General features: G+C 50.5%; 2 protein-coding genes across 5 annotated transcripts in view; one reads left to right on the forward strand and one right to left on the reverse strand.

Moving 5' to 3' along the window:
• On the forward strand, positions 1-15,046 carry FNDC5 (fibronectin type III domain containing 5). The gene is made up of 6 exons (XM_021539428.4): positions 1-162; positions 8,389-8,504; positions 8,819-9,017; positions 10,515-10,607; positions 12,587-12,720; positions 13,363-15,046. Exons 1-6 carry the CDS (start codon positions 84-86, stop codon positions 13,402-13,404), a joined length of 663 nt encoding a protein of 220 aa, XP_021395103.1. The 5' UTR covers positions 1-83; the 3' UTR covers positions 13,405-15,046.
• S100PBP (S100P binding protein) overlaps positions 978-27,483 on the reverse strand; it is a 26,990-nt gene continuing 484 nt past the window's right edge. For 2 of the 4 annotated variants that reach the window (XM_085559714.1, XM_085559715.1), the window contains exons 2-5: positions 25,788-26,943; positions 25,500-25,597; positions 24,748-24,852; positions 978-5,043 (exon numbers count right to left, since the gene is read on the reverse strand). In XM_085559714.1, coding sequence (XP_085415840.1) covers positions 4,920-5,043; positions 24,748-24,852; positions 25,500-25,597; positions 25,788-26,840 — 1,380 coding nt within the window. In that variant the 5' untranslated portion in view covers positions 26,841-26,943 and the 3' untranslated portion in view covers positions 978-4,919. Of the gene's footprint in view, positions 5,044-11,951; positions 12,933-24,747; positions 24,853-25,499; positions 25,598-25,787; positions 26,944-27,483 lie in introns of those variants that run through there. The other 2 variants (XM_085559712.1, XM_085559713.1) reach the window with 1 other exon arrangement.

Genomic DNA, 27,483 nt, shown 5'->3' on the forward strand with positions numbered 1-27,483 from the left:
CGCGCCCGCAGGACGCGCCGCCGGCGGGGCCCGGCCCGGCCCGGCCCGGAGCGGCTCGGCCCGGCCCCGAGCGGCCGCGGGGGATGGAGCCTTTCCTCGGCTGCACCGGCGCCGCGCTCCTGCTCTGCTTCAGCTACGCCGGTCTGCGCCCGGTGGAGGCAGGTACGGGCGGCCGGGCCCCGGGAGCGGCTGCCGGGATGTGGGGAGGGGGCTCGGTGCCGGGAGAGACCCCCGGGGGGCAGCGGCGGGAGCGGGCGGGGCTGCGCCCAGGGGTCGGAGTTTGGGGGCGCAGGGACTTTGCCGGGATTTGGGTGCGGAAGAAGCGATTCGGGACACGCAGCCCCGCGGCACCGGGCGCGGGCGGCACCGGGCGATCGCAGCCCGGCATCCCCGGCGAGGGAGAGGTGGAAACGGGGAGAGGGAGCGGAGCCCCCTCGCCCTGCAGGGGCACGGTTTGGGCACCGGAGCAGCGGCCCCGGTTCGTGTCACGGGGCTGGACCGGAGTGGAGGAGGTAAAACCGGGTCTGCTCTGCCGGTGCCCCTTCCCGGCTGTGCAGGGCCCAGCCGGGCTCTGCTGGGAGCCCCGGTGGCCCCAGAGGAACCCCGGTGGTCCCAGAGGAACCTCGGTGGTCCCAGAGGAACCCTGGTGGCCCCAGAGGGACCCTGGTGGTCTCAGAGGGACCCTGGTGGTCTCAGAGGAACCCTGGTGGTCTCAGAGGAACCCTGGTAGCCCCAGAGGAACCCCAGTGGTCCCAGAGGAACCCCAGTGGTCCCAGAGGAACCTCGGTGGTCCCAGAGGAACCACCTCTCCAGGGGCACTGCACATCCTGGCCACCAAAGCCAGGCCCCTCCGAGCTGAGCAGCTCACCCAGATCTTTGGTCGAGGCAGTGATCCCTTGAGCTGGACCTAATTTTGGAGTTACCAGGATGGACCCAAACCCACTCTTGGCTTCATTAGCCCCTGTGTGTAAAGTGGGCAGTGCTGGTGGGGCTCCCCAGCCCGAACCAGCCAAGGGCTGTCTCTTCACTGGCTGCAAGATGTTGGTGGAACAGCTGCTTTGATTTGCAGACTGCTGCTTGCCAGGATACCTCTCATTCCAGGAGGCTGGGGGTGATTTTTAGGGATGCAGAGCTCCAGGGAGTGGAAATTCCTTCGCTCCAGCCATCCCTGGAAGTTGCTGGAGTTCCATTTGGGCTGCAGGAAGCCCCGGATGCCTTCAGCTCTGCCACCTGTCCTTGGCCAGGCGTTGGCTTCTGAAAGTTGCTGTTTCACAAGTGCCAGATCCGGGGAGATTAATGAAACATTCCCAAAGGGAGGGAGCGACGAGGAAAACACCATGGAGGCGTCTGCAATTGTGACAGAGCTCGGGCTTTTCTGTCAACTGGGCCACTTCCCTGCTCTTCCTTATCCTTGGATCACCTCGGTTGGCATCTGAGAGTGAGCAGGGAGTTGTGTCCCTGCCCAGAACCACCTCCTGCTCCTGGAGGTGTCCGTGCCACGTCCCCGGGTGCTCACGGTGAGCTGTGTGACTTTGCCGTGGTGCCACCTACCCCACACCGCCTCCTCCTCCTGTGCCACCCGTGCCAAGGGTCCTGAGGAGCTCTCCCTGCACCCAGGTGAGGCAGAGAACTTGTGCTGTCCCTGTTTCCCAGAGCAGGAGCAGAGGGATGAGGGCACCGAGTGATTTTCCCCAAGGTCACACAGAGGTAGCGGCAGCGTCACCAGCAGCTCCGTGTCCCCAGCCCTGCTGATGGTGTGGCCACAAGGCCACCAAGGCACGCAAGCCAGGAGTCCCCCCACAGGGAGGAAATCATTCCCAGGCAGGGATGGAGGCTCCAGGGTCTGTCCCCTTTGGACCCAGAGCTTGTGTGAATGGCTTTAAAATAATCCCTGTCATGAGAGATTAAAGATGTCATTCCCAGGAGGGACTGGTGCAAATTGCCCCCTGGCAATGCCAAGGCAAGGGCTGGTGAGTGGCACCGAGCACAGGCCCCGCTCTGAATTCAGGGATTTTGGCCAGGCAAGGCCATTTTTTGCCAAGGTGATGCCAAGGTGAGTGAGGAGGGGAAGCAGGAGCAGGATGACGAGGTGGTTGAGAAATAATCTTCACGCTAATGCTCTTTGGTGACCCCAAATCCCACCTGGGTGGGTGATGCCCTCCCATGGCTCCAGAAGGTCCCTGAGGAAACACTCAGGATGCCTGGCAAGTCAGGAATAGGATTGAATTTTGCCCTTGCTTTGCCAGCATCCCCTCGTTAGGCTGAGCTAATGAGGAGAGGGGAGCTGGGCTGGGCTCGGGGCACTGCTGAGGGCTCAAAGAGCAGTGGGGTGATGATGGAAGACCCCAAAATAGGCCACAGCCCCTGTGACTTGCAAAACAGCCTCACTGCGAGGTGCCAGCCTGTGGAGCAGCTCAGGTCAGGTTTATTTTTGTGAGATGGAGAGCAGAGGTGACACACAGCTCAGGTAAAACCTCCCCTGCCAGCACAGTTCTGGGCCAGCCCTCGGATCCAGGACAGGCTCCACTTTGAGGAGCCCCTCCTCAGCTGCCCAAAAAAGTGCCAAACCCCCGTGGGTGGATCCTGAAGCGTGTCCTCACCCCCTGAGCTGCTGCAAACCAGCCTCACCCCCTCCCTAGGCAGCCCCCCAGCCTGGTGGGGGGAAGGAGAGCAAAGCAAAGGTGCCAATCTGCCTGCAGGTGCTGATCCCAGCTGGACGTGCTCCCCCGAGCCCGGGGAGCTGGGCTCACCCGTGGATCAGGCTGAGCAACAAGCTCAGCACGCCCAAGAGAGCAGCAAAAGGTGTCTCAGCAATTTGGGAACAACAAACCCAGCCATTGCAGCCCTTTCCCTCCATCCCAGAGGCCGGGGAGATTCCTGGCTGGCTGTCGGTGGCGTAAGCACTTTATTGATTTCTGCCTTCAGCGTGGGAGGGATTTAATTGGGATGAGGAGGTTTCTCACCCCAGTGTCAGCTTCTCAGCAGGGATGATGCTGTGAGAGGCAGCCAAGGTTGAGCCACGCTCTTCCAAATGCTATCTCCTGCTGGGAATCTGTTTGTGGGAAAGGGAGATTCCTCCCAGAGAGATGTGCTTGCAGTTATTAGCCACGCGCTCCGTGGCAGTGCCATCCACGTGCTGCTCCTGGATCCATCCTCACCCTTTGGATGTTCATTGCTAAAACAAATTCTCGCTGGTTTATGAAGTGCCCAAGGGCTGAATTAGGGCCTGGATCGAGTATAATTCACTTAAAAGCAGAAATGTATTGAGCAATGAAGCTGCAAACCTTTACGTGTGCAGTAAAAAGTGGGATACGGGAGCAGAGCTGGGCTGGGAACAGGCAGCAAAATCCTGGGAGAGGTCTGGTGTCAGCAGCCAGAAATTCCCAGGCTTCCTCACTCCCTCTGATTGCTCTGATACTACACAGGTGTGGGATAAGAGGAGCTAGAAAAGCCTGTGGTACCCAGTTCTCCATGGATATTTAGATCCTGGATTAAACATTCCATGATGGGAATGACTTTGCTCCAAGTTGGCAACATTTAAACCCAAACTGTGGCACTGGGGAGACCTGAGAGAATCCTGCCTGTCTCTGGGACTCTCCAGGGCAGAAATATTCCTTCCTTCTGCCCCAAGGAATTCCCAGTGGCTGGCTGGCCACAGTCTCTGTGCTCCCTGAAAAGGCTCCACACTCCTGGCAGCATTTCCAGCACGTTTGGGCAGCTGCTCCCTGGGGAATCAGCCACAGAGCCAAGGGGTGGGCAGGAGGGGGCTGGTGGCCTATTAATATCCCATTTTTACAGGGAAGTGAGCGGGCAGCAGGGAATAATTGCCTCTTTCCCAGCTGAAGAACCACCAGTTGGCCTCTCTGCTCTTTGAAATCTCAGGATCTCAGCAAACAGCTCTGCTTCCCGTGGGGCTGGGAGCGGGAATGATCCCTGCTCCCACACATTCCCCCGGGGCTCCCTTCATTAAAACCCTCGGGAATGCTGAGCCATGTGCCAGCCCTTCCTACACACCCCATAAAACCCACAAGCAATTACATCCACGGGTGGGATCCATGCTGGGAGAGCTCAGAGAAGCAGCAAAAGCAGCTCTGGGTGAATCCACACGCAGGGAAAGGACAGAAAACATTTTAGGGATGCTCCTTTCATTGTGGAGGTCGTGTCCTTTCATCTCCTGCGAGCCCGGGGAAGGTTGTGGTGCAGGAATCAAGAGATGCTGGGAATGAAGGCTGGGATTCACTGCTTCCTGCAGGAAGGGGCAGCAGGAAAGCAGGGAATCACTGCTTCAGAGCCTCAGCTCACCAGCCCATGTCCCTGGGGCTCTGAGGCAGCTCCCCAGCAGGAAGGAGCTGCTTGGGAGAGGAGCTGAGTGGATTGGGAAACGCTGGGAACACAGCACAGGCTCAGGAAAGATGGAATTCCAAGCAACTCCACGGGAAAGGTGGATTCAGGGGGTTTTGGGGACCCCTTGGCTGGAGAGATAAATCCAGAAATGCACTTTAATTGCAGACCTGTGGCCTGGACTTGGCTGGCCTGAGGTGACCCCGAGGGTGTGATATTCCCACAGGTTCCTCCTTTCCTTCAGCGATGCCTTTGTGACCTGGGTACCTCCCTGATCCTACCAGGGTTTGGACACCCCAATATCCAACCACCTCCCCATTCCCAGGTGACAGCAGCAGTGGGATGGAACAAATAAACCTTTTCCCTGCTCTTTTTCCCATCCCTGCCACAGCTCCCACAGGGAATCCAACTCACAGGGAAGCAGGGGGGCTCCTCTTCCTCGTGCCCATAACGAGCCAGGGACGAGCTGTAAAAATCCGTGCGGGGTTCCTCTCTCTCCAATTAAAGTCCAACCATAACGAGGAAAACATTTAATGGAAGGCTGGGAGGGGTTCTCAGCATGGGGAAGGGATGAAGGATCATCTCCAGGATTTCTTGGTGAACAGCGGGGGCTCCGACCTGCTCCTGCCAAAAGGGCCCCAGGCACGGCGGAAGCGGGGAGGGCTGGGACACACGGACCTGGGGGATGGGAGATTTCGGATTCTGTGGGAAGGAAACCAGATGGGATTTTAGAAAGCCTCAGTTCTTAAGCTGCTATTCATGTTTAAAAGTCCAGATTTCAAGCTGAAGTCATCAGGGTTTCCCTTAATGAAGGGTGGGGGTGATTTCTGCTGACATGAAGATGAGAATATTTTTCCGTCTAAATTTGGGCAAATTTCCTCTGCTAGTTTGCAGGGTGGGATTTTCTCCAGCATCCTGCACTGGAATGAAGTTAAAGTGCTAAACCAGAAATCCTGCACTGTTCCCTTATGGAGCAGACAAGGAATGTGCTGCCCTCAACAGCTCTGGAGTAAACAGGCACAAAAATAAAAACCTTGATCCACAACCTGCAGCATTCCCACCCTCTGTGCCCTCTCCCAGAACACCAGCAGCTTTCCTGGCTGCCACAGGCACAGAAGCAAAGTTTCCAGGAGTTGCACATGACTCTAGAAGGAAACAAAAATTTGGATTTGGCACCTCGAGGCCCTGCTCGAGCTGCCCACCCCCTGCAGCCAGCTGGGAAATGACAGGAATTGCACCTTTTCCACCTGATCTCAGCCAGGCTGGCACTAACAAAGAGCTGCGACAGGGCCAGGGAGCCAAAAGTCCTGTGGAATATCTTGGAACAGTGTTTTAGGTCTCAGGAAGTCACGATCTCATCATTTCATCTCTTAGGAACAGGGAGAAAAGCAAACTCATGGATTGAAAATTTTGGTTCCAAATTATTCCCAGAGCTCTGGGAGCAGGAAATTCGTTTTCCTGGGTTTGTATATCTGTCAAACACGGTTTAATTCTCTCTTTAGTGTTTTTATGCTGGTTTGACACCACTGATTTGGGTGTAGCAGTGCAAGGGAAGGCACACTGGGATCTGCTGTCCTGCATTCCTGGATTTTAGAGCTGCTGACTACCCCATCCCTCTGTCAGGTATTCCCACACACAAAGGTTCTAGAATGTTCCTTACCACCCACTCCAGGGGATTTCTCCCTCACCTCCATCCAGATTCCAGTTTTGGAGACTTCAAGCTCTGGGTTTCAGCTTTGCTGAGTGCTTCCCTCCTGCCTCACAGCTCTCCACCCTCTCCCACCACTTGCCAGAAGAGTTTTTTGCTCTCCTCCAGCTCTTCAAGGTCTTCCCAACTCCCCCACATCTTATGCCATCAGAAAACTCGGACACTTTTTATGCTGTGCCTCCCTCAAGGTCACAAATTTCAAAGGGGACCCGAACACTCCGAGTGCTGTTCCCTTTTCCCAACTTTTTCCCCCGTGATCTCTGCTCTCTGTTCCTGTGGGGTTAATTCATTTCTTTTCAAAGCCCTCCTCCAACTGGAGCTGGCTAAGTCAGTGGTAGCTCCTAAAAAATATATATATATATAAAAATTGAGCTCCTAAAAATACCCAGGGAAGACAAGCAGGGCGGGATTGAGCCGGGAAGGGCGAAGTGCTTGGCTGCAGCTGGAGACTGTTTTGTCTCCCATCCCTCAACCCCGTCATGTCCTCCGTATGTTCCAGCAAATTCATCAGGCATGACTCACAGACCTTCCCGTGCACATTCCTGTCTGCTGACTGCCCCTTCCTAAAATTAGACTCGACTTTTGTTGCTTCAGTCACGGGGGAAGGTGAAGAGCTGCAGACCCACGTCCCTTCCTCGTGGAAGGGACTTTTATTCCGGGATGGGGAGGATGATCTGTCTCCTTCCTCGGCTGGTCCTGCTGCTGCAGGGAGGGTGAGGATGCTGAGGGATCCCATCCTCCAAGAGGATGGCTGGGGAATTCTGTCTCATTCCATGAGGGCCAGGCACTGGGAGGTGAGAATGCTCTGGATCAACACCGATTCCATTGTTACTCCAGAGAGGAATGACATCCCTCTGTGGAATCAGAGACTTGCTGCTCCTCCTAACGTGCTAAATTTGGGTGAATTCAGCCATTCAGTGACTTTTTTTCTTACTGAGAATCAGTCTGGCTCGAATGGCTTCTCCGGGCATTTTACTCCTAAGGCTCTACCTGCTGGCTGTGAAAGGAATGAGGGATCACTGTGCCAAGTGACCTTCAGCTGGGGAATTCTGTGCTCCTCTGTTCCCCGGGGAACATTCACCAGCAGTGATGTCAGACACTGACACCACAGCTTGAATATTTTCAGCTCCATCCAGGAGGCTGGGAATGGCCATAAATCCAACAAGTGTCACTGGAGATGGGCACAAGTGCACCCCTCTTGTACTGCTGACCTGTCCCAGCCCCAAAAGGATGGTTATAATGGAATAAATGTATTGATTTCTATAAAAGTCAGAATAAAATTACTCTTCCTCACCCTACTGACCTCCTGGGGCTACTCAGAGCATTCACTGCTTTGAGTTCAGAGCAAAGCTGAAGGTTGTGAATTAAATTTGACCAGAGGAGCAGGAACAGAGTCCAGCTGAAAGAGCAGGGCCAAGCCTAGGAGGCAAAAGCTTCCCTTGAGATGCCAGGAAGGGCTTTGGACTGGGCAGCTCCCTTGGGAAGAGGCTCCTGGGGAGGTTGTGCAGGAGCCCAGCTCTCTTTGGCAAGGCTGGGAGGATCCTGCTGGAAATTCAGCTGTGCTCTGGAACTGGGAAGAAACACAGAGCCTCAGGCTCCTGCTCTCCTGGCCTGCCCTCTCCACATTACAATATCCTGGCAGCTCCAAGTGGATTCTCACTGGATGTGCTCCTACATCAGGCACCAAACATTGTAAGGAACATTTTCTGCCAGAGAAAAAACAAAAGAAACTCTCCCAGTTATTCCGTTCCCGCGTTTCAAATGCTCATCGAAGCGTTTTTGGAGTGAACACGTCCATGGCAGAGCTGGAATTTCCTCCCAGCTGTCACTGTCAGGCTTTAACAGGGAAAAATGTGGCTGGGGAGGATGGCATGAATGAGCTGCTCAGGGCTCGGCTGTGGTGTTCAGGAAATTCTTCTCAAGGGTCGGGTATTTCACACATGAAGTTGTGGAATGGTTTGGGTTGGAAGGGACAGGAAGATCAGCCAGTCCCTCTCCCTGTCATGGGCAGGGACACTTTGCACTGTCCCAGTGCTCCAACCTGGCCTTGGACACTTCCAGGGAAGGAGCAGCCACAGCTTCCCTGGGCAATTTCCACTACCCTCCCAAGGAAGGATTTTTTCCCTATATTTATCTTAAATTTCCCCTCTATCAGTTGGATGTAACTCATATTCTCAGGTGACATCTCCTAGCTGCACCCTGAGAACTGAGACCTGGAGTGCCTGCAATTTCCAGGTCACAAATCCAAAACAGATCCTGAGGAAGGTCCTTTCCCACTCCTTTCCTTGCCTCTTCTGTGCCTCCTGGCCCTGTAAAGGCTCTGCTCTCCCTCCTTGCAGACAGCCCATCGGCTCCAGTAAATGTCACAGTCAAACACCTGAAAGCCAACTCAGCCGTGGTCACTTGGGATGTCCTGGAAGACGAAGTTGTCATTGGATTTGCAATTTCCCAACAGGTACCGTGCCTAGAATTCCCCAGTTTCAGCCATGTCCATCTCCCCCCAGGTGCCCTTGGTTCCCAAATCCTCTCGCTGCAGTTTAAGCCCATTATTCCTTCTCGTCCTGTCCCTCGTGGTCCCGGAGGGGATTTGGCTCTCCCATCCCCTTTGCAGCAGCGCTTTGCGCCTCGGTGGCTGCAGAGAGGGAAGGATCCTGATGGTTCCTCCACATCCACGTGGTGGGCAGGGCAGGAATCGGTGGCCTTAGGTGACAGCAGATGCACAAGGGGAGGTCTCTCCACCACTCTGTGCTCTCCTCTCTCGGCTTCCAGAAGAAGGACGTGCGGATGCTGCGCTTCATCCAGGAGGTGAACACCACCACCCGCTCCTGTGCCCTCTGGGACCTAGAGGAGGACACTGAGTACATTGTGCATGTCCAGTCCATCAGCATCCAAGGCCAGAGCCCTGCCAGTGAGCCAGTCCTCTTCAAGACCCCCAGGGAAGCTGAGAAACTAGCCTCTAAAAATAAAGGCAAGTGTGGGTGAGTTCCTACGTGGCCCCTGGGACACGGGGCTCTGCAGAGAGGAACCAAGATCCTGTGTGGTGAGAGGAGCTGGGAGAAACCCTCTGGGATAAACAGGATAAACACTCATGGGGCTGAGCGTCCTCTCAGGATGTGCTGAGGGGACACGAGGTGCCAGGGAGGTGCTGCTGGAGGTGGCTGCTCCTTCTCCCTGCAGATGAGATTTAACAAAGTGAGGAGGAGGAGGAGGAGGTTTGCAGCTCTGTGTCCTGCTCCCAACACGTGGAGAATGCCAGAGGCAATTCCTGGCCAGCCTGTGAACTCATGTGGAACCAGCCCCCCTGGATGGCACCGGGAACACCACTGTGCTCACAGGGCACTTGTGGGATTCACGGCGCCTCCTGTGCTTGGGTCTCAGGGGAAAAAATACCCAGAGGCTCCCACTTTTCTTGCATTTTCGATATTTCTGCCAAATCACAGAGAGCTGAGCTTGGAAGGGATCTCACCCAGGCAGGGTCAAGTAGAGCAGGTCGTCCAGGATCACATCCAGCCGTGTTTTCATTACCTCCAGGGAGAAAATCAGGCATTTCCTCACTGGCAATTCCTTCACGTGCTCCTCTTTAGCCAAACCAGGCTCTTGAGGGTTTTCTGTCAGCAAGAATCCTGCTCCAAAGGGCGCCTGGCAGTGCAGGGCTGTGGGGACACCCACGTCCTTCCCTGCCTGCTGAGGGCCCAGCCTGTTCCAGGGCTTTTGGCTGTGGTTCTGAGCATGTGAGTCCTTGACTCTCTTTATTAAACTGCTCTGGAGGCTGTAAATCCTGAATTGCTGTTTATCTGGAAGCACTAAGAGGAGAACTGCTCCTTTCCTGGGGTCCTGAACTGTAATCTCCTTTATGCTTTGAAGCCAAGGAGGCGAATTACGCCCTGCAAAAAGGCTCTGCTCCTTTCTGAATCCCAGGGCTCTGCTGAAAAATATCCTGCCAGGCTCTCCACGCTCCTGAGCTGGAGCTGCTGGAGCTGCTGGAGCATGCCAGGCTTTGTGACGGGTGCAGATGGCACTAGCAGGGACAGGGCCAGCAGAGAGAGCAGCCATGGGGACAGGTAACACTGCCCTGTCCCACTGCTCCTCCTGAGCCCCGTCCCCTCAGGGTGCCACGGGATGAATCCTGGAATCCCAGACTGGTTTGGGTTGGAAGGGACATAAAATTCATCCTGTCCCACCCCCTGCCATGGGTAGGGACACTTCCAATATCCCAGATTGCTGCAAGCCCCATCCAAGCTGGCCTTGGGCACTTCCAGGGATGGAGCAGCCACAGCTTCTCTGGGAAATCCATTCCAGCCCCTCTCCACCCTCGCAGGGAAGAATTCCTTCCTAAATCCTAATCCAAGCACCCTAAGGAGTGTCAGGACTCTGTCCCTGACACACTGACTGGGGTTGGTGGCACTCCTAAACCAGGCTCTGAGCTGGGCTTTGGGTCTCACAGAATCTCTTTGCCCCTGTGCAGATGAGGTGACAATGAAGGAGATGGCGAAGAAAAACCAACAGCTGCGAGCGGGGGAAATTCTCATCATTGTTGTGGTGTTGTTCATGTGGGCAGGTCAGTCCCAGCTCTCTGTCAAAATATCCACTCAGGATATCCTTGGGAATGCCTGGCTGCACGTGGAACCATGGAAAAAAAAACTCTTTCCCTCACAAAAATCATGGAGTTCTCAGCTGTAAGGGCTCCTCAAGTTGGGCTCTGCAGCTCGAGTTTGGTCCAGCAGGAAGCAGAAAATGGATTTGATGGAAGCAATTCCTGATGGCTGATCCTGTAATCTCATTTTTTTTCCAGACTGCCCTGATTATGATGCCCTCAGCCACAGAATCGTGGAATGGTTTGGGCTGGAAGGGATATAAAGATCATTTTGTTCCACCAAACCTTCCACCAGAGCAGGTTGCTCCAAGCCCTGTCCTGGAAAGTTTCCAGGGATCCAAATATCCAGTCCTTCAGATATTACAGGTTGCAGTAATTTTCTGGACATTATATGACTCCAATGCTCAGGCAAAACAGAATTTTAAGAGTCTTGATCTCCATACCCACTAATTTCTATCTATAGTTATTGTTATAATTGATATTTATATTTTATATTTATGTTTTACTTATATGTATACTTACATTTATATTTAAATTTTCCACAGAAATTTCCCCATCACAGAAAGGGATGGAGGAATCCAGGTGACACTGAATCAGATCCACGTACAATAATTTTTTTTTTTTTTTTTTTTGCCCTTATTTGCATCTCCAGAGACTGGACAGCAATTATTCCTAAAACAAACAATCACATCAAAACCATAACGAATTTAGAAGATTTCCAGAACCTCTAGGCCATTATTTTTTCAGCATTTATGCCATGTTTTAGTTGTGCACATCCCAGTTTCAATGCCCTGCCAGGGAAAATAATAATGAATAATTACATGGGATGAGTGAACAACTGATTCATCTCCTGCTGTAGAATAATCTGAGACTGGATCAGCTGGGAACAAAGAATTTGCTAATCCCACAATTTCCCTTCCAGACAAATTCCTTACATTTAAAAAGCAACAGGGGTGTGGGGAGAATCTCTCTGCATCAAATGGGTTCTCAGTACACAAAAACCTCCTTCCAGCTTTTAACCTATCCTGTATGGCAATATTTGGGAAAATCCAAGTGGAACCAGTCCATGCTCAGGGCTCTGGACTGAGCCAAGCCCCAGCTCTTGTGGTTCTGGAATTTTTCATGGCATTTTCTTTCTTTGTGTGCCAGTTTTACCCATGGAAATCACACAAGGAGTGGCTGTGGCAGATGTTTCTCCTGGCATCAGCCATTTACCTACATTCCCAAAGAAAGAATTTGGGCCACTGTGTTTATCAGTAAAGCCTGGGGGCAACTGCTACGTGTTTTATAGAGCAGTTCGTGGTGTGATGCTGCAAGACTTAAATATATTTGGCTATTAAGGAAGATTTTTTTCAAGGAGGGAAAAGCAGCATCTGCCTGGATCCACTTCACCTACGTGTCTGGAATCCGCAGGCAGGGAGGTTATTTGGTGGAAACATCACATAAAAGCTTCCCAGACAGACATTTGCAGTCATCTTACGTGCCACGGCTGCCCCTGCTTCCCTCTCCACGTGCCTGGGGGTGTGGGGAAGGAAATTTCCACTTGCAGCTTGTGCTGGTGCCCATTTGCAGGTGCTGGCAGGTTCAGAACCTCTCCTCTGCCAGCTCCAGAGGACGGGGAGCAGAGGACAAGGAGCAGAGGACACATTTGCAGCGAGCAGAAATTCCAGGAGCTCCAGCACTCGCTGGACCGTGGGGTTGGCGTTGGTCGAGGTCCAAATGCAGGGTTTCAACCACTTCATAACAGGGAGGCTGAAACAGAATTAATCTTCTGTCGTCCTGTCTAACTGGTTTAGCATGGAATGAAGGGAAGGGAAGAGCCAGAGGCAGCCTGGCTGTGGTCTGGGAGGAACTGGGAATGCTGCCGAGGCTGGCCAGAGGGATCTGTGATGTCTGCAGGCTGCTGAGCTCCTGGGTGTGACGGTGATGCTCTCTCCCGGCAGGGGTGATCGCCCTGTTCTGCAGGCAGTACGATATCATCAAAGATAACGAGCCCAACAACAGCAAGGAAAAAGCCAAGAGCGCCTCGGAGAACAGCACACCCGAGCATCAGGGCGGGGGCCTCCTGCGGAGCAAGGTGAGTGCCCGATTTGTGCTAAATCAGCCCAAAAAAAGCCTCGTTAAAAATCCTTCCCCTCCCCACCCAGGGGAGATGCGGGAAGGGAACACCCTCCGCACCCACGGCTCTGCTGATGGGGACGGCAGCGCTTCACTCCCACCTCCAGGATGCTGCGGGGCCGCCAAAAAAAATCAGATTTCAAGCCACGTTTCTGGATGATCTGAGCATCTCTGGAGAAAAAAAAAAAAAAAAAGAGTTCCTCGGGTCCTCCCACAGCAGCACGTGGCAAAGGGGACACTGCTCCTGTAATTAACTGGAGAGTTAATCAGCAGGAGCAAAGATGGTAACACACGTGATGTGGAAGTGTAAATAGGTCAAGCCTTCAATTTATCCCAACTTATTTCAATTGTTTTAACTTCCTTGTGTTTCTGCTCGCATTCCCACCATATTTATTCAGTATTTTAAATAGTTCATTGATTTATGATGGTTCAGAAGCAGCAATGAACCCCACAAGCCTAAAACCTCAACTTTGACCCTTTTTCATCATCACCAAGAGGTTGGGAAGGAGAATTTTCACAAAACACAACCTGCAGGCTGCACTGAGCTCTGATGAGATTTTTCCCTTCTTCACATCCGTTTTTCCTTTGTTTCCTCTCCTAGTTCCCAAAAAACAAGCCCTCAGTGAACATCATTGAAGCATGACACCTGAGAGATGGACTCCATCCCTCGCTCTCACTCTGAGCCGTGATGACTGAGGAGGTGAAACATTGTCGGAGCGATTTGCAAAACAAGACCTCGCTGGCATCCACCTCCTCATCCCTGTTCTGCAAAACATCTGGCCAGGAAGGGAAATCCTGCAAAAAAAAATAAAAAAACCAAACCAAACCCTGACACCCAAACAAAGAAGATGGAGAAGAATCAGTGATGCTGGAGTGATCCACGAATCACCTGGGTTGGAGCAACATCTCCCACGCTCCTTTCCACGCTCACGCTCCATTTTCTAGGACGGTTTTCCTGGTTTTTTGGGAATGCACAAGGTTCTGTTGTGTCTTTCTCTGGTCTCACTGTCATTCCACCCCGGCAGTACTCCCAGGCACATCCCTCTCTGAGCAGGAATGGGGGGAAGCTCGTGGCAAACGCCACCCAGAAGCCAAATTTTGGCTGCAGCGTGCTCGGGCCTCGCTTCGTTCATCGATGTGTGTCGTGTAACACGTCTTGCAGGTGGGTTTTTCCAACAAAAAAGGCATCCCCCAGTTTCCATCTCCACCAGGAGAACTTCCCTGGCTGTTTTCCAGCCAGGCTGCAGCACATTTGCCACTGCTGCTGTCTCTCCTCTGTCACACTGGTGCTCTTCACCTCAGAAATATCGGGGAACACTGAGGCACAGACCAACATGAGGGGACACCAGAAGCTGTTATTTAGCTTCCAGGATAATTTCAATTGTTTTCTTCGTGGTATTTTCAGCTGGGCCTGAGTCCACCACCAATGGGATTAAAGGTCCATAAAAATGTAGCCAGTCAGCAAAAAAAAAAAAAATAAAAAAAAACCAGAAAAAGACAAAATACCTGATGATACTGGTTGCTATGCAAGGTCTCCAGGGGCAAGAGCTGTTAATTGTGGAAGGCTCTGGCCTGAGGGGCCTTTTTCTGAGGGCTTAAGTTCTTAAAATGCTCCTTTGAGTAAGGTTTCTGTGTGGGAAGGGCTGGTTCTCCTCACACATCCTGCCTGTGCTGTTCTCCTGACCTTGGAACGGCAGGAGGCTGCTGGAGACAGCCCTTCCCAAAAAGGGATGAGGATGGAGGGGAAAGGGGCTGGGCTTCTCTCTTTCTCTTCGGAATGCTGGATGTCTGTAAGCTGACAGGATCCCTGGGGATTGCTGGTGCTCTGGAAAGCTGGGAGATGCAGGACCATGACATGAAAAAGATTTACTCTTTGTAGTGTGCCATGGGCTATCTGTATTTATTGAACTCCTCCTCCACAAGACCACTCCACATGCACTTAGGGGATGAGGGAGGATCCAGTTTGTTCCATCAAATGCCAACTGAGGTTGGCCTGAGGAAGGTTTGGAGGAGCCTGGGTTGGGAGTCCCTGCACAGGAGCAGCCTGGCAGTGAGGAGCTGCCATCTCTCCTCCCATCACCAGTTTTTCCCAAAGAACTGGTTTGGGAAAAAGGCACTGGGAAGTTCTCCTGAAGATGTGCTGCTTCCAGCCAGGCCAACCCCAAAGGTGGCTCCAGGATCCTCTGCCTGAACATACTCTTCCATCACCAAGAAGGAGAGGTCACCACCTCTGATACAGACAGAGCAATAAACATTTTATAATGTACAATAAAAGAGTAAAGGCATCTCTTGTGTCCTTGTAATGCCTGAATTTAATTCTTTCATATTTACCTGCTTTGAGCAGCACACACACCCTACAACTGGGGGACTTTGTATTTCCCAGACCTCAAACCTAAACAGATCTACAAAATCAAATATTTTCTCAGTGTCTGGCTGGAGAAACCCAGGGAGGTTCAGAGCTGGTTCTGGCTGCAGAACAAAAAAAAAAAAAAAAAAAAACAACCTTGCACCATAAATAGCATCCCAACCCTACCTAACAAAATTCTTCAGCCATGTCTGTTATCTCCCAAGGAAGAAATAGCATTTGGAATCCACAGCCCTGCAAAGGGAGATTTAGGACAGATGGTACAGCATGTGCAAAATGATAAGGGAGATGCTCTCTCCTAATCCTGAGGAAATCCAGCCTGGTAATTTGGCAGGTTTGGGGGTTGTGTGGCTGTTTTTAAAGCCACTTGTCCCTGGGAATTCAGACCATATCCCTTTTTTTTTTTTTCCCACAGTTGTTCCCTAGGGACAGGTTTAAGCTATTTCTTTCCTGACAGAGCTGTGATCACTCATTGGCAGAACAGAATTAAATTTAAAGTGTCAGTGTGGGGCAGAGTTCAATATTCACATGTGGCAGGAGGTGCCAGGGTTATTTTGATAACCTGCATTTGATAACCCATAAGTGCAGGCTTGGAGAGTAAGGAAATGTTATTTGTGAGGAGAAACAACTGTGGGCTGGCAGAATTCAGCTCAGACAGGGACTGCAAACCCAGTTCAAGTGATTCCCTTCAAGGAAATTTTTCAGCCACTCTGAATTGAAGTGGTGGAGTAAATCCACACTTTAGGAAAAGGTTATAGGGAAATAAAGTTACTTGAAACGCTGCTGTTCTGAGGGTCATAAACATCAAAGCTTTAACTGCTGTCTGGGCATTAAATTCCACTGTAACCCATGAGAGTCAGCCACTGTGTGAGCTCAACCCTAAACCCATCTTTAGAACAGAGACCTCACTCCCATCAGCAGCTGCCAAAAGATACTCCCGAGGTGTTTTACAGTCAATAAAGGCAGGAGAACAAGCAAAAATAAACCCAAGACACACTGAGGGAAGTCATGCTGGGCCACAGCACCACACACCCTCCAGCCCACCCACGTCCCCCTACGTGGTTTTGCCCTGGCTGCTGATTTTGACTCATTGTTGGAAGAGGGAGCTGCCAAAGGGAGGTTTCAAGAAATACTAAAAAGCAGCAAGTGGGAGTGGGCTGCTGTGCCAGGGATCCCAGAGAGGCTGATTCCCCGCTGATCTCTGAAAGCAAAGCCCTCCCAGCTGGCTCGGGATGAATCCCATGGATTTCCAAGAACCAAGCGAGCAGAGATTTGGGGCACAATAGGAGCAGGGAGCTGCAAACAAAAACCCCTTTGCCAGCACACCCAGGGCGTGTTTGGAGTTAAGCACCGCTCTCCTCCCTCCTTCCCAGCACTGTAATATTATGCCTACAAGTACAATTTAACCAATAGATTCCTCCCCCACGAGTTTAGCAAAGAAGAGCCGCGGGAGGAAGTGTGGAGCAAACAATCCTGCACAGCGTGTCCTTCCAACTCACAACACAGCCCCAGCCACTTGTCACCCCCTCCCCCGGGCCACCAGGCACCGGCACAGGCTCCTGCTCCCAGGAAAACGGCATTTGGAGTCGCTGGCGCTTGGAGAGGAACCGAGGAGGAAACACCTACACGGAGGAAAAGTGTTAGCACAATCTCAGCTGGGTGATGGAGATGCCAAAGGGAGAGGAGCAGGCTGCCGATGGCGGCGTTTGCCAAAGATGGGAGAGGTGACATCGCTCCAAAGCCAATGTCACAGCTGCACATTCATTTCCCCCAGCAAAACAACACGGCAACCTCGGCGAGGCCCGAGCTTCCCGAGGAGAGAGCTGAAGATGACACCATATGTTCCACCAAATGTAATTTCCCCCAGATTTGCAGGAAAAAAAAAAAAAAATCTTCCTAACGACTGTAATGAGCTATTACAGCCTCGTCTGGAAGCAGAGCTGACCAAATGCAATCAGCATTTCCAGCCTTTGTTAAAAAGCTGCCCGATCAACGGGCTTGTTATGCTAAAATATCTTCTGTTTGCTCCACAAATCTGGCGTCTATTGAATTGTCTGCTGACCTCAGGCGTTCAAATGATGCTGTTCCCCCTTGGTGGGGCTGCAGCCCACACGTCTGGGGGGGAAAAAAAGAGTTGGTTTCTCCTTCAGCCTCAATTTTGGTTAAGTAAGTTCCAAAATGAAGAATCTTCATTATTAATGACAGAGCCGGGGAAGGCACAGCTTGGATTTCAGCTTCCCAGATGGAGGCAGCAAAGCTAGCAGCCAGAAAAATCCTCTTTTTCCTTGGAATCTGGACACGCTGGATGCAGAGCCATTGAGAGGCAATAATGACAGAGCCCCACGATGCCATTTGTCACTTTGCAGCTTCCTTGTCCTTTTGAACTCACAAACCCCTCACCTTTAATGCCACCAACTGCCAAATAAAATCTATTTATACCATCCAGACCTGCTCTGCACCTAAACCAAAGGGAGAATTTTATCAGCTTCCACTATTTCCCAGTTGTGGATGTAATTTCTTCCTCCTAACAGGCAAGAGCTGGTTCATTTTTGAGGGGAAGGCAGCAAAAAAAAAAAACCAACCCACACACAGTGGTTTCATTTCAGTCTCATTGTTTTCCAGCTGCTGTTGGCTGGCTGCAATGCATTGATGAACACTGTTAAATTTTTAATTGCGAGGCATTTCATCAGAGCTCACGCAGGGCTCGCACAAAGCCAGTTTTATTCTGGTTTTTATTGATATCACTGGGTTCTACGACAGCAAAAATCATCAGCAGGGCCTCTTGGCTACTCTCTAACACACAGCAAAACATTCTGTCCTTCCACGGAGGTTTAATCCACAACCCCTCCCTCCTCTCCCCACCGTGCAGATGTGAATCCCTTGCAGTGTCAAATTTGCAGCCCTAAATCCTTGCCAAAAAGCAAGGCAGAGCTTTACACTCCTAAAGAACACAAACCCGAGGGGATGGAGCACCCCTGGAGACACCAACAGCACCTCCCTGGCATCATCAGGAGCTGCTTGCTGAGAATTTCCATCCCTGGGAGTGTCCAAGAAGCAAATTGGGATGGAGGGAGATGTCCCTGCCCTGACTGAGATGATCTTTGTGTTCCTTTCAGCCCAAACCACCCTGGGATTCCATGGACACCAAGTGAAATTCTCCCCAGACCACAAGTAAAGGATTTCTTTCCCTAAGAACTTAATTTGTGAGGTTCACTGCTTTAAAAGCCATGAACCACCCCGTGCTGACAGCTCTCACATGCTTCCAAAGGATTTCTCCTTCTCCCTCAATGCAAAGCTCTCTGTAAATAAAATTTACAGAGGTTCTGGTGGCATCAAGGACCTGACCCATCACAAAACCCTGACACTGGCCATGCCCCAGCCCCAAAAGTGCTCTCCATGGGTTCCTTCCTGCCTGGATTCTGTGATAGCTGGGAGTTTGTGCAGTCAGGCTCTGCTCCAAGCTTCACTGCTGATCCTTTGGACAAATGACTTCCATTCTCCCTGTCTCAGTCACTGCACATTCAGGGCAGGGAGAAACTTTGCCTGGTTTTCAAAAGCCTGTCCCACTCTGGGTGAATAAAATCTACGAACCACAACGTTAAAAAACTTCGGTACTGAGCCAAACTTTTGATTTCTTTAAGATCACATGAGCTGAAAGCATCTCCAAAAATAGTCAGATTGCGATGATAAAAATATGAGATGATTTGCTGCCTGAATAAACTTAATTTGCTCTCCAAAATTCCACTTATAAATACCTAAAGGAGTCACAAGGCCCTGCTGGCACCCCTGGGAAGAACATTGAGAAGATCAACCTATCCACCTCCAACTCATTTGGAGTTGCTCAGTAGCACAGAAAAGAAGAAAATGACATCTAAAAGCTGCAAAATATTTATAAACTCTAGTGCAAATCTCATGAAATGCTTTTGCAAGAGAAGTTACAAATAAAACTTCAAACCACTGAAAACCAGTCCAATTAACACCTCTAAAAGCAGAACAAGAACCAGAACAGCCCCTCAGCAGCAAAATCCAATGGGCTTGCACTGGAAGTGTTGAGGAATTCTCTGGAAATTGTGGTGTTTGGCCAAGATCTTGCTCACCCACTGGGTATGGGTTGGAATTTGGGGAATTTCTGCCAAAAAAGTCGTTCAAAAAGTTGAAACAAACACGAGAGGAGCACTTGGATGAGGCTGGAGCAGCAGCAGCTCTGAAAATAAATCTCCATTTCCTTGGTGCTCGCAGCTGATACCTGATTTTCTTGGTAGGAACTTTTCAAAGTGAAACCATATCCTAAGAAGGCACCTTGAGAAGTGAGAACATCAAAGCTCCTTTCAGGAATTCTGCCTGGTGCTTCATCCCCTTCTTTGCAGAGCTCCTTCTCCCTGGCCCACCACAAAGGCTGAGGGTTCAACTTCAAACAAAAAGGAAATTGTCCTCCCAAAGTGCAGAGCCCACCTTAAATCCTCTCATTTGCACGTTCTGAAATAGCAAGGCAAAACCCCACCAACTTTAGGCAAAGAAAAGCAAGATTAAAACCCAAACTACTTCAAGGGACTTGGTTATCTGCAGGCCTCAGAGTGTTACAAAGCTTTGTCCCATTTGTGTTTTGAAAAAAAAACCAACTTTGCTGCCTTATTTTGATCTTGTTTATGCACAGGGATGAGCCTAACTCAGGAAATCACATTTTTGAACTGCAAAACCATCTGGTTTTTAAACCAAAATCCAACCATGGGGGTCACTCCTGCAAAACTACTGTCCAAACATCTGGTTTGGAGCAGGACCATCTGCCTGGCACGGGGTTGTCACCCCTGTCACAGCACAGTTTTATTTTCACTGCTCAGCAAGAACAGGCAGTGACCAGAAGGGCTCCAAACAAAGCAGCTTGCTCTGGATTCCACTCAGAGCTCAGGGAAAGGCCAATTCCCTGGAATTCTGCCCTTCCCAGGAGCTCCCAGCACAGCACAGAGCGTGTCCTTGCCAAGTCCAAACTCCAAGGATTTTCCACCCTGCAGTCATGGGGTGGATGTGAATCACAGCTCCTCCCCCCAGCAATCCCAGCCTCCATCGACTGCAGGATCAGCTCCTGCTTACCCAAAACTTGCCAAAAACTGATACTTCTAGAAGGGATTTTTACAAGTTTTTCTCGAGAAATCCATGGTTTGTTTGGGAGGAAGGGAGGTGCTCCAAGGCAAACTCTCACTCTTCCCATTGTCTGCAGTAAGTGTAGAAGAAATCACAGCTTTATTTTACACATTTTGAGCCTTCCTACATCTCAGTTCCCTCACTTGGCCTTCTGAGTCAGAGGTGAAACAGGTCATAAAAACAGAGGGAACATTTCCTACTGCCAGGGGTGCACTTTTCACCCCTGAGGAGAGACAAGGACTTGGACAAACTTGCACCCTGACTCACTCCAGGAAAAAATTGGAGCTGCTTCCAAGAGGGAAAGTCCCAGGGGCAGATTAATCTCACCAAATATTTGGAGGAATTTATCCCAGTGCTTCACCACCCACCCCAGGGCTCAGAGGCCTTTTTGGGAGCTGGAGAAACTCAGCTGCAACCTTTGGAGTTCCTTGGGCACATCCTCATTCCTTCCACAGCAGTCAGGACCAAACTACAGATTTGGGATGAGGTTTCCAGCCAATTTCCACTCATTTAGGAACCAGGAGCTCTGATTATTTCAGCTTTGTCACTAGAGAAGCCCCTGGACCAGGAGTTTCCCACTCTGAACCCAGGGAACTTCTTCCTCCCCTCACCACAAACTTAGAAATCCACTTTATCAATTCTTACCCCATCCCACATCTCTTGAAATTTAGGCTTTGGAGGTGGATTTCATTTGCTTTGAAGTGAAATCTCCCTGCTGAGCTCAGCCACTAAATGGAATTCTTCCTTTATGTCAGCACAGCTCCAGCCCTGCACCTTCCCTGCCCACTCTCCATCCAAGCAAAATAAATTTGGGCAGGTAAAAAACTGCTTCAAGATTAAGTTTTTTTTTCTTCCCCTCAGCCAGCTCAGCATCAATCAAGAGACCAGAGTCTTCAAGGCAGAGTCTGCTAGCAAAGAGTTCATTTGTATTTCACAGATTTGTTTCTCCATCTGTTCCCTGACACTGCTCTCCCTTTCCATCACCTTAAACACACTGTCTGTTTTTTTTTAAGATATTGATCTTTGTTATTACAGTAAAACCAGATGATTTGTGCCTCTTTATAAGGTATTTCCTCCTCCGCTCCCTTTGATTCCAGGGAGAGCCAAGGAAATAATTTATCAGGTTTCTGCCAGGTTGTGAAAAGTCTGATAACATTTTTGGAAGCATCAAAAACCTCTAGCAAGCACACCAAGCCTTGAAGGAGAGCTCCTGATGGAGTCCTGGTTGGGGAAAAAAAAATGGGTGGAGGTCAGAGAGGAGCCAGCTCAGCCTCCCAGAGGTGCCTGCAGCAGTGGAAGGTTCCTGCTCATGGCAGGGGGTGGAACAGGATCACCTCTAAAGTCCCTTCCAACCCAACCCATTCTGTGATTCTGCTCCAAATAACAGGGTTTTAGGAGCCTCGTTATTTGTGTAGCTGATCCAGCCCCAGAATTGCCAAGGAGGATCTCATCAGGAAGGAAATAATTCCATTTACTGCTGGATAAAGGACAATAACAAAGTGCAAACACTGACAATTGGTCAGCTGGCAGAAATCTTGTGTGGTCAATTATCAGCCCCCCATTGCCAAGCAGATGCTCAAATCACAGCTCATTTTTACATCTGTTCCAGCACAGACTCAGCAGCATTTAAATTCTTAGGGGAAGCTGCAAATAAATGAATATATTAGGATTTAACAGCATCTAGAAAGCAGAATGAGAGGAAGCACAAGTCGAGCCACGGGGTTGTCTCCCAACACACTGGAGATGGCTCAATGTGAGAAGTTTATTCTGAATATAAAAGGATTTTTTCCCAACTACTCAGTGTGACTTTTAGCACTCAATCACCCAATATAAGAATATGTATGAGATATAAAAGATATATCTATGAAAAATTGATTTGATATAGATGGAAGTTGTATTTATATATACGAAGATTCCATTTCCTGCAAGTGCAGATGAGGGAAAAGACAAAAATCTCTCCTGTAGCCAGCTTGGAATTCCCTCAGACAGCACAGCAGCAAGAGCCAGGATCCAAGGAAGAACAGACAGATTATGTAAAAGATGGGATAGCAAAGCAAACATTACCCTGAGACAAATGCCAGGAGATTTGCATCTGAAAACAGAGCTGAAGATTTGTAGCAGCAATATATTAGTTACTGCTTCCCAGAAGGAATTCCCTTGCTGGCTCTAAACCTGCTGATTTTCCTTCCTGAGTTCCTTGGGATCACTCAGCATTTCCTGTGCAGATGGCACAGCCAGGACACCTCTGCAGCCCCAGGTGCAGGGGCACAGCACCCAGGGCACTGCCAGCCCACCCAGCAGCTCCTCACCTGGGACAAGTGGCACAGCCCACGCTGTCTGTCGGGCTGAATTCCAAACCTACAGCTACTTGCAAGAAGCAAGGTTTGCACTAATAAGAAAATCAAATTGTGTGCATCACAGACAATGTTCTCCCCCAGCAAAAGAGAGCTCCATTTCACTCGGCAGCCTCGCTCCTTTAGAGCTCCTCGCCTGATTTTTTGTGACTCACGACATACGTCTTGCATTTTTAATTTTGAAAGCAAGAGAAAACAGGCCATTTTAGCTCTCCCTGCATGTCCCCTCTGCATTACTTATGCTGGATTCATCCTCTGGAAGCAGCCCTGTGGCGATGCAGCTGCTCCTGCTGCCTGCCTAAGTGCAGGCTCCACACACACAACTGTCAGCTTCTTGTGCCTTGCAAGAAATGGCAATTATTGCACCCAAATAGCCACAGGCAGCCGTGGCTGGAAGCTAACAGAATATTTTGCCTCTCAGAACATCCCAGTCTGATGCTTCAGGTTTGAGCTTTTCTATTTTTCAGACTCTGTGCTGCTTTAGTGTGCACTTCTGGGCTTCATATTAGGGGATGGTGAGTTTTCTTCACAGAGTAGGAGACAAAAACAATTCCTTCTCTAGCTGGGGACCAAGGACAACTGATCCAAATTTCAGGCCCAAGAGAAACAACGTGGGCTGGAGAGAGAAGAACAAGCAGGATGGGACTTCATAGCCTAAAGCTATAATTGGATAATTCACTCCAATGTGCAAATGGAGCAGAATTTATAAAAGTGAGAGACTCTGTGACTAGGTGTTCATTTTGTGTCTGTTTTGGTTCATCTTGGGCGTAGCCCTGGCTGTGCTCTTGTGCTGCCCAAATTGCCATTGAGGCCTTTAATAAATCCCTACTTTATTCTTTAACTCTGTCCAGCCTCTGTTCTAAGTCAGCCTTCACAAGGCCTCAGTTTCTGGTGACCACAAAGGTACAGAAGGCATCTGGAAAACCCTCTCCCTGTTTGTTTTTTTTTTCCTTAATTTCTAACTGTTAAAATTAATTTCTACTCATAACTGTTAAAATATGGGGTGTACATTCTACTGCGAGTGTTGTAGTAGTAATATCCCTAGAGATAATCCCCTGGGATTAGTACTGAGAAACTGGGGAGATCTTACCAGGGGGGAGTAATTGTTTTTAAAATCCAAACTATATTAGACTCTCAGAAAAGATCTGGCACCACCTCCGCCCCCCATGAGCTGAAATCCAAACTTCTTTGCAACACTTTCCTTTCCACACCCCCACAGTCGCTGGCTCTTGGATGACACCACTGAGGCAACACAGAGAAGGTGTCAAAAATAACCCCAAATCTCAGCACTTGAGCTCAATTCCCCAGTCTGAGTCCAAATCTCAGCACTTGAGCTCAAGATTCCCAGTCTGAGTCCAAATCTCAGCACCTGAGCTCAGTTCCCCAGTCTGAGTCTAAATCTCATTAACTTGAGCTCAAGATTCCCCCAGTCTGAGTCTACATCTCAGCACTTAGTTCAATTCCCACAGTCTGAGTCCAAATCTCAGCACTTGAGCTCAAGATTCCCAGTCTGAGTCTACATCTCAGCACTTAAGCTCAATTCCCCCACTCTGAGTCTAAATCCCAGCACTTGAGTTCAAGATTCCCAGTCTGAGTCCAAATCCCAGCACTTGAGCTCAATTCCCCCAGTGTGAGTCCAAATCCCAGCACTTGAGCTCAGGATTCCCCCAGTGTGAGTTCACAGGTTCCAGGGAGGTGGAGGAGTCCTGGAGATGGCACTCGGTGCTCTGGGCTGGTGATAAGGTGGGAACTCGATGTTCTTGGAGGTGTTTTCCAATTTTGATGATTCTGGGATAGTTGTGAGCTGACCAGACCAAGTTAATCCCCAACAGAACAAGGCAGAGCTCAGCTCTGCTTTTCCTAGGGAATACAAACCTGCTTTGGTACCATTCCTGATTTTCCACACCTTCACAACATTTCCCAGGTATCTGTAAAACTCCTCTGAGCCAGGCCTGGAGCCAGGCTGATTCCTGTGCAGAAATTTTGTGCGTGGCAGTGCACAAAAGTGTCACAGGCACTTTTTATTCCCCTCTGAAGACAAACACACTCCAAACAAAGAATTCAAGTCCAGCCAGGAGATAAATTTTTCCCTCCCCACCGGCCTCATCCTATCCCACCTGGGGGTTACCTGAGGTAGTAGCCACACCTTTCCTCACTTGGATTGGCACAGCCTGGACAGAAACGTCTCTTTCGTTCAGGCTGTGCTTCTGAAATGCAGCTCTGTTGTTTTGGCCTGGAAAATAATAAATTGTGAGTTTTTTGGGGTTTTTTAGGTTATTTGTTAAATTAGGTTACAGTTGACAGAGAGGGCAAAGAGCTGCACAGAACTATGGCAGATGTGACATTCTTGTAGCACCGTTCTGGGACGGAAAAAATGCAAGTATTTATTTGAGTAAAGCTGCCAAAGATCAATCACGCCGAGAGCAAAGCAGCTGAGCCACCCAGCCGGTCACTCCCCTGCTGACCACAGCGGGAACCTGCAGGGAGCTCTATAAGCAGAAAAATCTCTTTTTCACTCAACAACAACGCCCAGAATGAGGAGGAAAGCCCCGATATTCAGCCTCCAAGAGTAGGAAGAGCAGGAGCAACATCCCGACCCGCTCTGCTGCTGCCACCTGCAGGGAACGGCTCCGGGAGGAGCAGCCAGAGCCAGGGAGGCACAAACATCCCCTCCTCCACGGCCCAAAACTGCCTGACCCACCTCCTTTCCCATTTCCCGATGTTCTTTCCCCTCTTTCAGGGTGAAATATTTATTGTTTCCCCGCTATTTCAGTGCAACTTAATTTAAAAATAGAAATAAACCCAGCAACACACGGCCAACGAAGTGGTGGAGGAAACAGCTGGGATGGTTTTTGAAGTGCAGATTTCCTAAGAAATTACCTTTCTTCTTCTTCCTGTGGGACAGGAATTACTTTGGCACTTTTCTTCCCACTGGGTGGCTCTTCCTGCCCACTCTGGCCTACAGCTGTGTCCCTTAACTGGAAAGGGAAGGAAAAAGGGCATTAACATGTAATAAAACTTTTCCAGGTAAGTTTTGCTTATAGACTTTTATAAAAATCCACTTGGAAAACCTCCCCTGTATAAACACAGCACTTGTGTGCACGTGGACAAATCCAAAGGGATGGGAATAAAAGCATTCAAGTTCCAAGAACGAAGGTGTGAGTTTACTTTAGTGCTGCCTGGTGGCTGCTCAGCTCCTGTGGATTCCCCTTCAGCATCCTCTGGAGAGCCTGATTTCTCTGACAAACAGCTCGTTGTTGCTTTGGGAAGTTCTTTCTTGGGTGGCAACACAGATGCTGGACTCTCATCTGCCGTGCCACAGGGAAGGCCGGACGAGGGCACGGATTTTCCCAGGCCATCCTGAGCCAGGCTTTCCTGGCTTTTAGGCATCACCCTTTCTGAGGGCTCTTCAGGAATGCAGCTCCCAGCAGCTGTGGAATATCCTAAGCAATCATCTATCATGGCATCCAAAGTTTCTCTTTCCAGGTTGTTTTCCTCCAGAGCCTCATCGGCGCAGGCGGCGGCGAACAGGCTCAGGCTCAGCAGCTCCTGTAGGTCGAGGTCCAGCTCCTGCTGCAGCTTCTGGGTCCCATCCAGAGCAGCAGTGCCACCCAAAAAGCCACCACCACCCCCAGAGCTGCCTGAGGGATGCTCCTGGGGTTCCTTTGCCTCCTCTGTGAGCCCTGAGGCCGCCCCGCTGAGCGACGTCCCCGCGGTGCAGCCGCTGCCGTCGGCCTGCTCGCTCTTGCCACTCTCACTTTGGCTCAGGTGGCTCTCAGCAGTGAGGTGCTGCTGCTCAGCTTCCAGGGAATCGTCTGCCAAGATCTCCTGGATCTCTTCCTCGGTGTAATTGAAGGGAGAATTCCCTTTCTCGCTGCCCGACAGCTCCAGCAGGGAGTCGTCCAGCTCGCTGTCGTCGAAGCAGCGGCTGATGTCCAGGGAAATGGCCACGTCGTCGTATTTGGAGAGGGAAAAACTGGCCCCGAGCTCATCCTGCCCACTCTCATCCAGGAAAGGGGAGCAGCCAGAGCCTGGGGAAGGGAAGAGAGCATTCCCTGCTGGATTTGGAGTGCTGCAGTCACGGCTCAGCACACAGGCTTTCTTGGCTGACTGCAGGGCCTGCACCTGCGCCGTGGAATCCGAGAGCCTCTTGGCCCTGGGGGTTGGCTCCTGCCTGAACCCCTGAGGCAGGCCAGGGGAAGGAGGGCAGCTGTCTGCCATGGCTCCCTGCAGCTCTGCTTCCAGCTCTACAGGCTCATCTGCTGCTGCTGCTGGCCTTTGATCAGCCCTTCCAGAGGAGGAATCAGCAGGAGTCAGCTCCAACCTGCCAGCAAAAGCAACATCCTCAGTGAAAGGAGCTCAGCCAAAATGCTGGAATTTAACAAAGCCATCATTCTGTTCTTGACTGTTTTAGGGGCCAACCAATCCTTCATCCCCGCATGTTCCCTCAAGCAGTGGAAACCCCAATGATTGGAAACTCCTCAGGCTGTGCCCTCTCCTCCCAGACTGCTGCCAGTCCCCCACAGCAGACCCCACCAATCCCAAATCACAGCCTTAAATTGCAGAATACACCTGAGGGCATTAAATAAAACCTGCAAGTGTCTCAATCAACCCCCCACTTCCGCCCTTCAGAGATACAAATAAACAGTTTTTCTTTTTTTTAAATCTTATTTTTTGGGTTGGGAAAAACTGAGCAAAGAGGAACCCTGTCAGGGAATTAGTCACTGGGACACACAAAATCCTTGGTGTGTAGCACTGCCTTGTGCTGCCCAAGGTGGAACCATTGGGACCTTTTAATAAATCCCTATTTTATTCTTTAACTCTGCCTAGTCTCTTTTTGGTCAGCCTTCACAAGGCATCAACT

Source organism: Lonchura striata, chromosome 23 (assembly GCF_050655825.1).
Source record: "Lonchura striata isolate lonStrDom1 chromosome 23, ASM5065582v1, whole genome shotgun sequence".
In the NCBI taxonomy this organism is placed as follows: domain Eukaryota; kingdom Metazoa; phylum Chordata; class Aves; order Passeriformes; family Estrildidae; genus Lonchura; species Lonchura striata.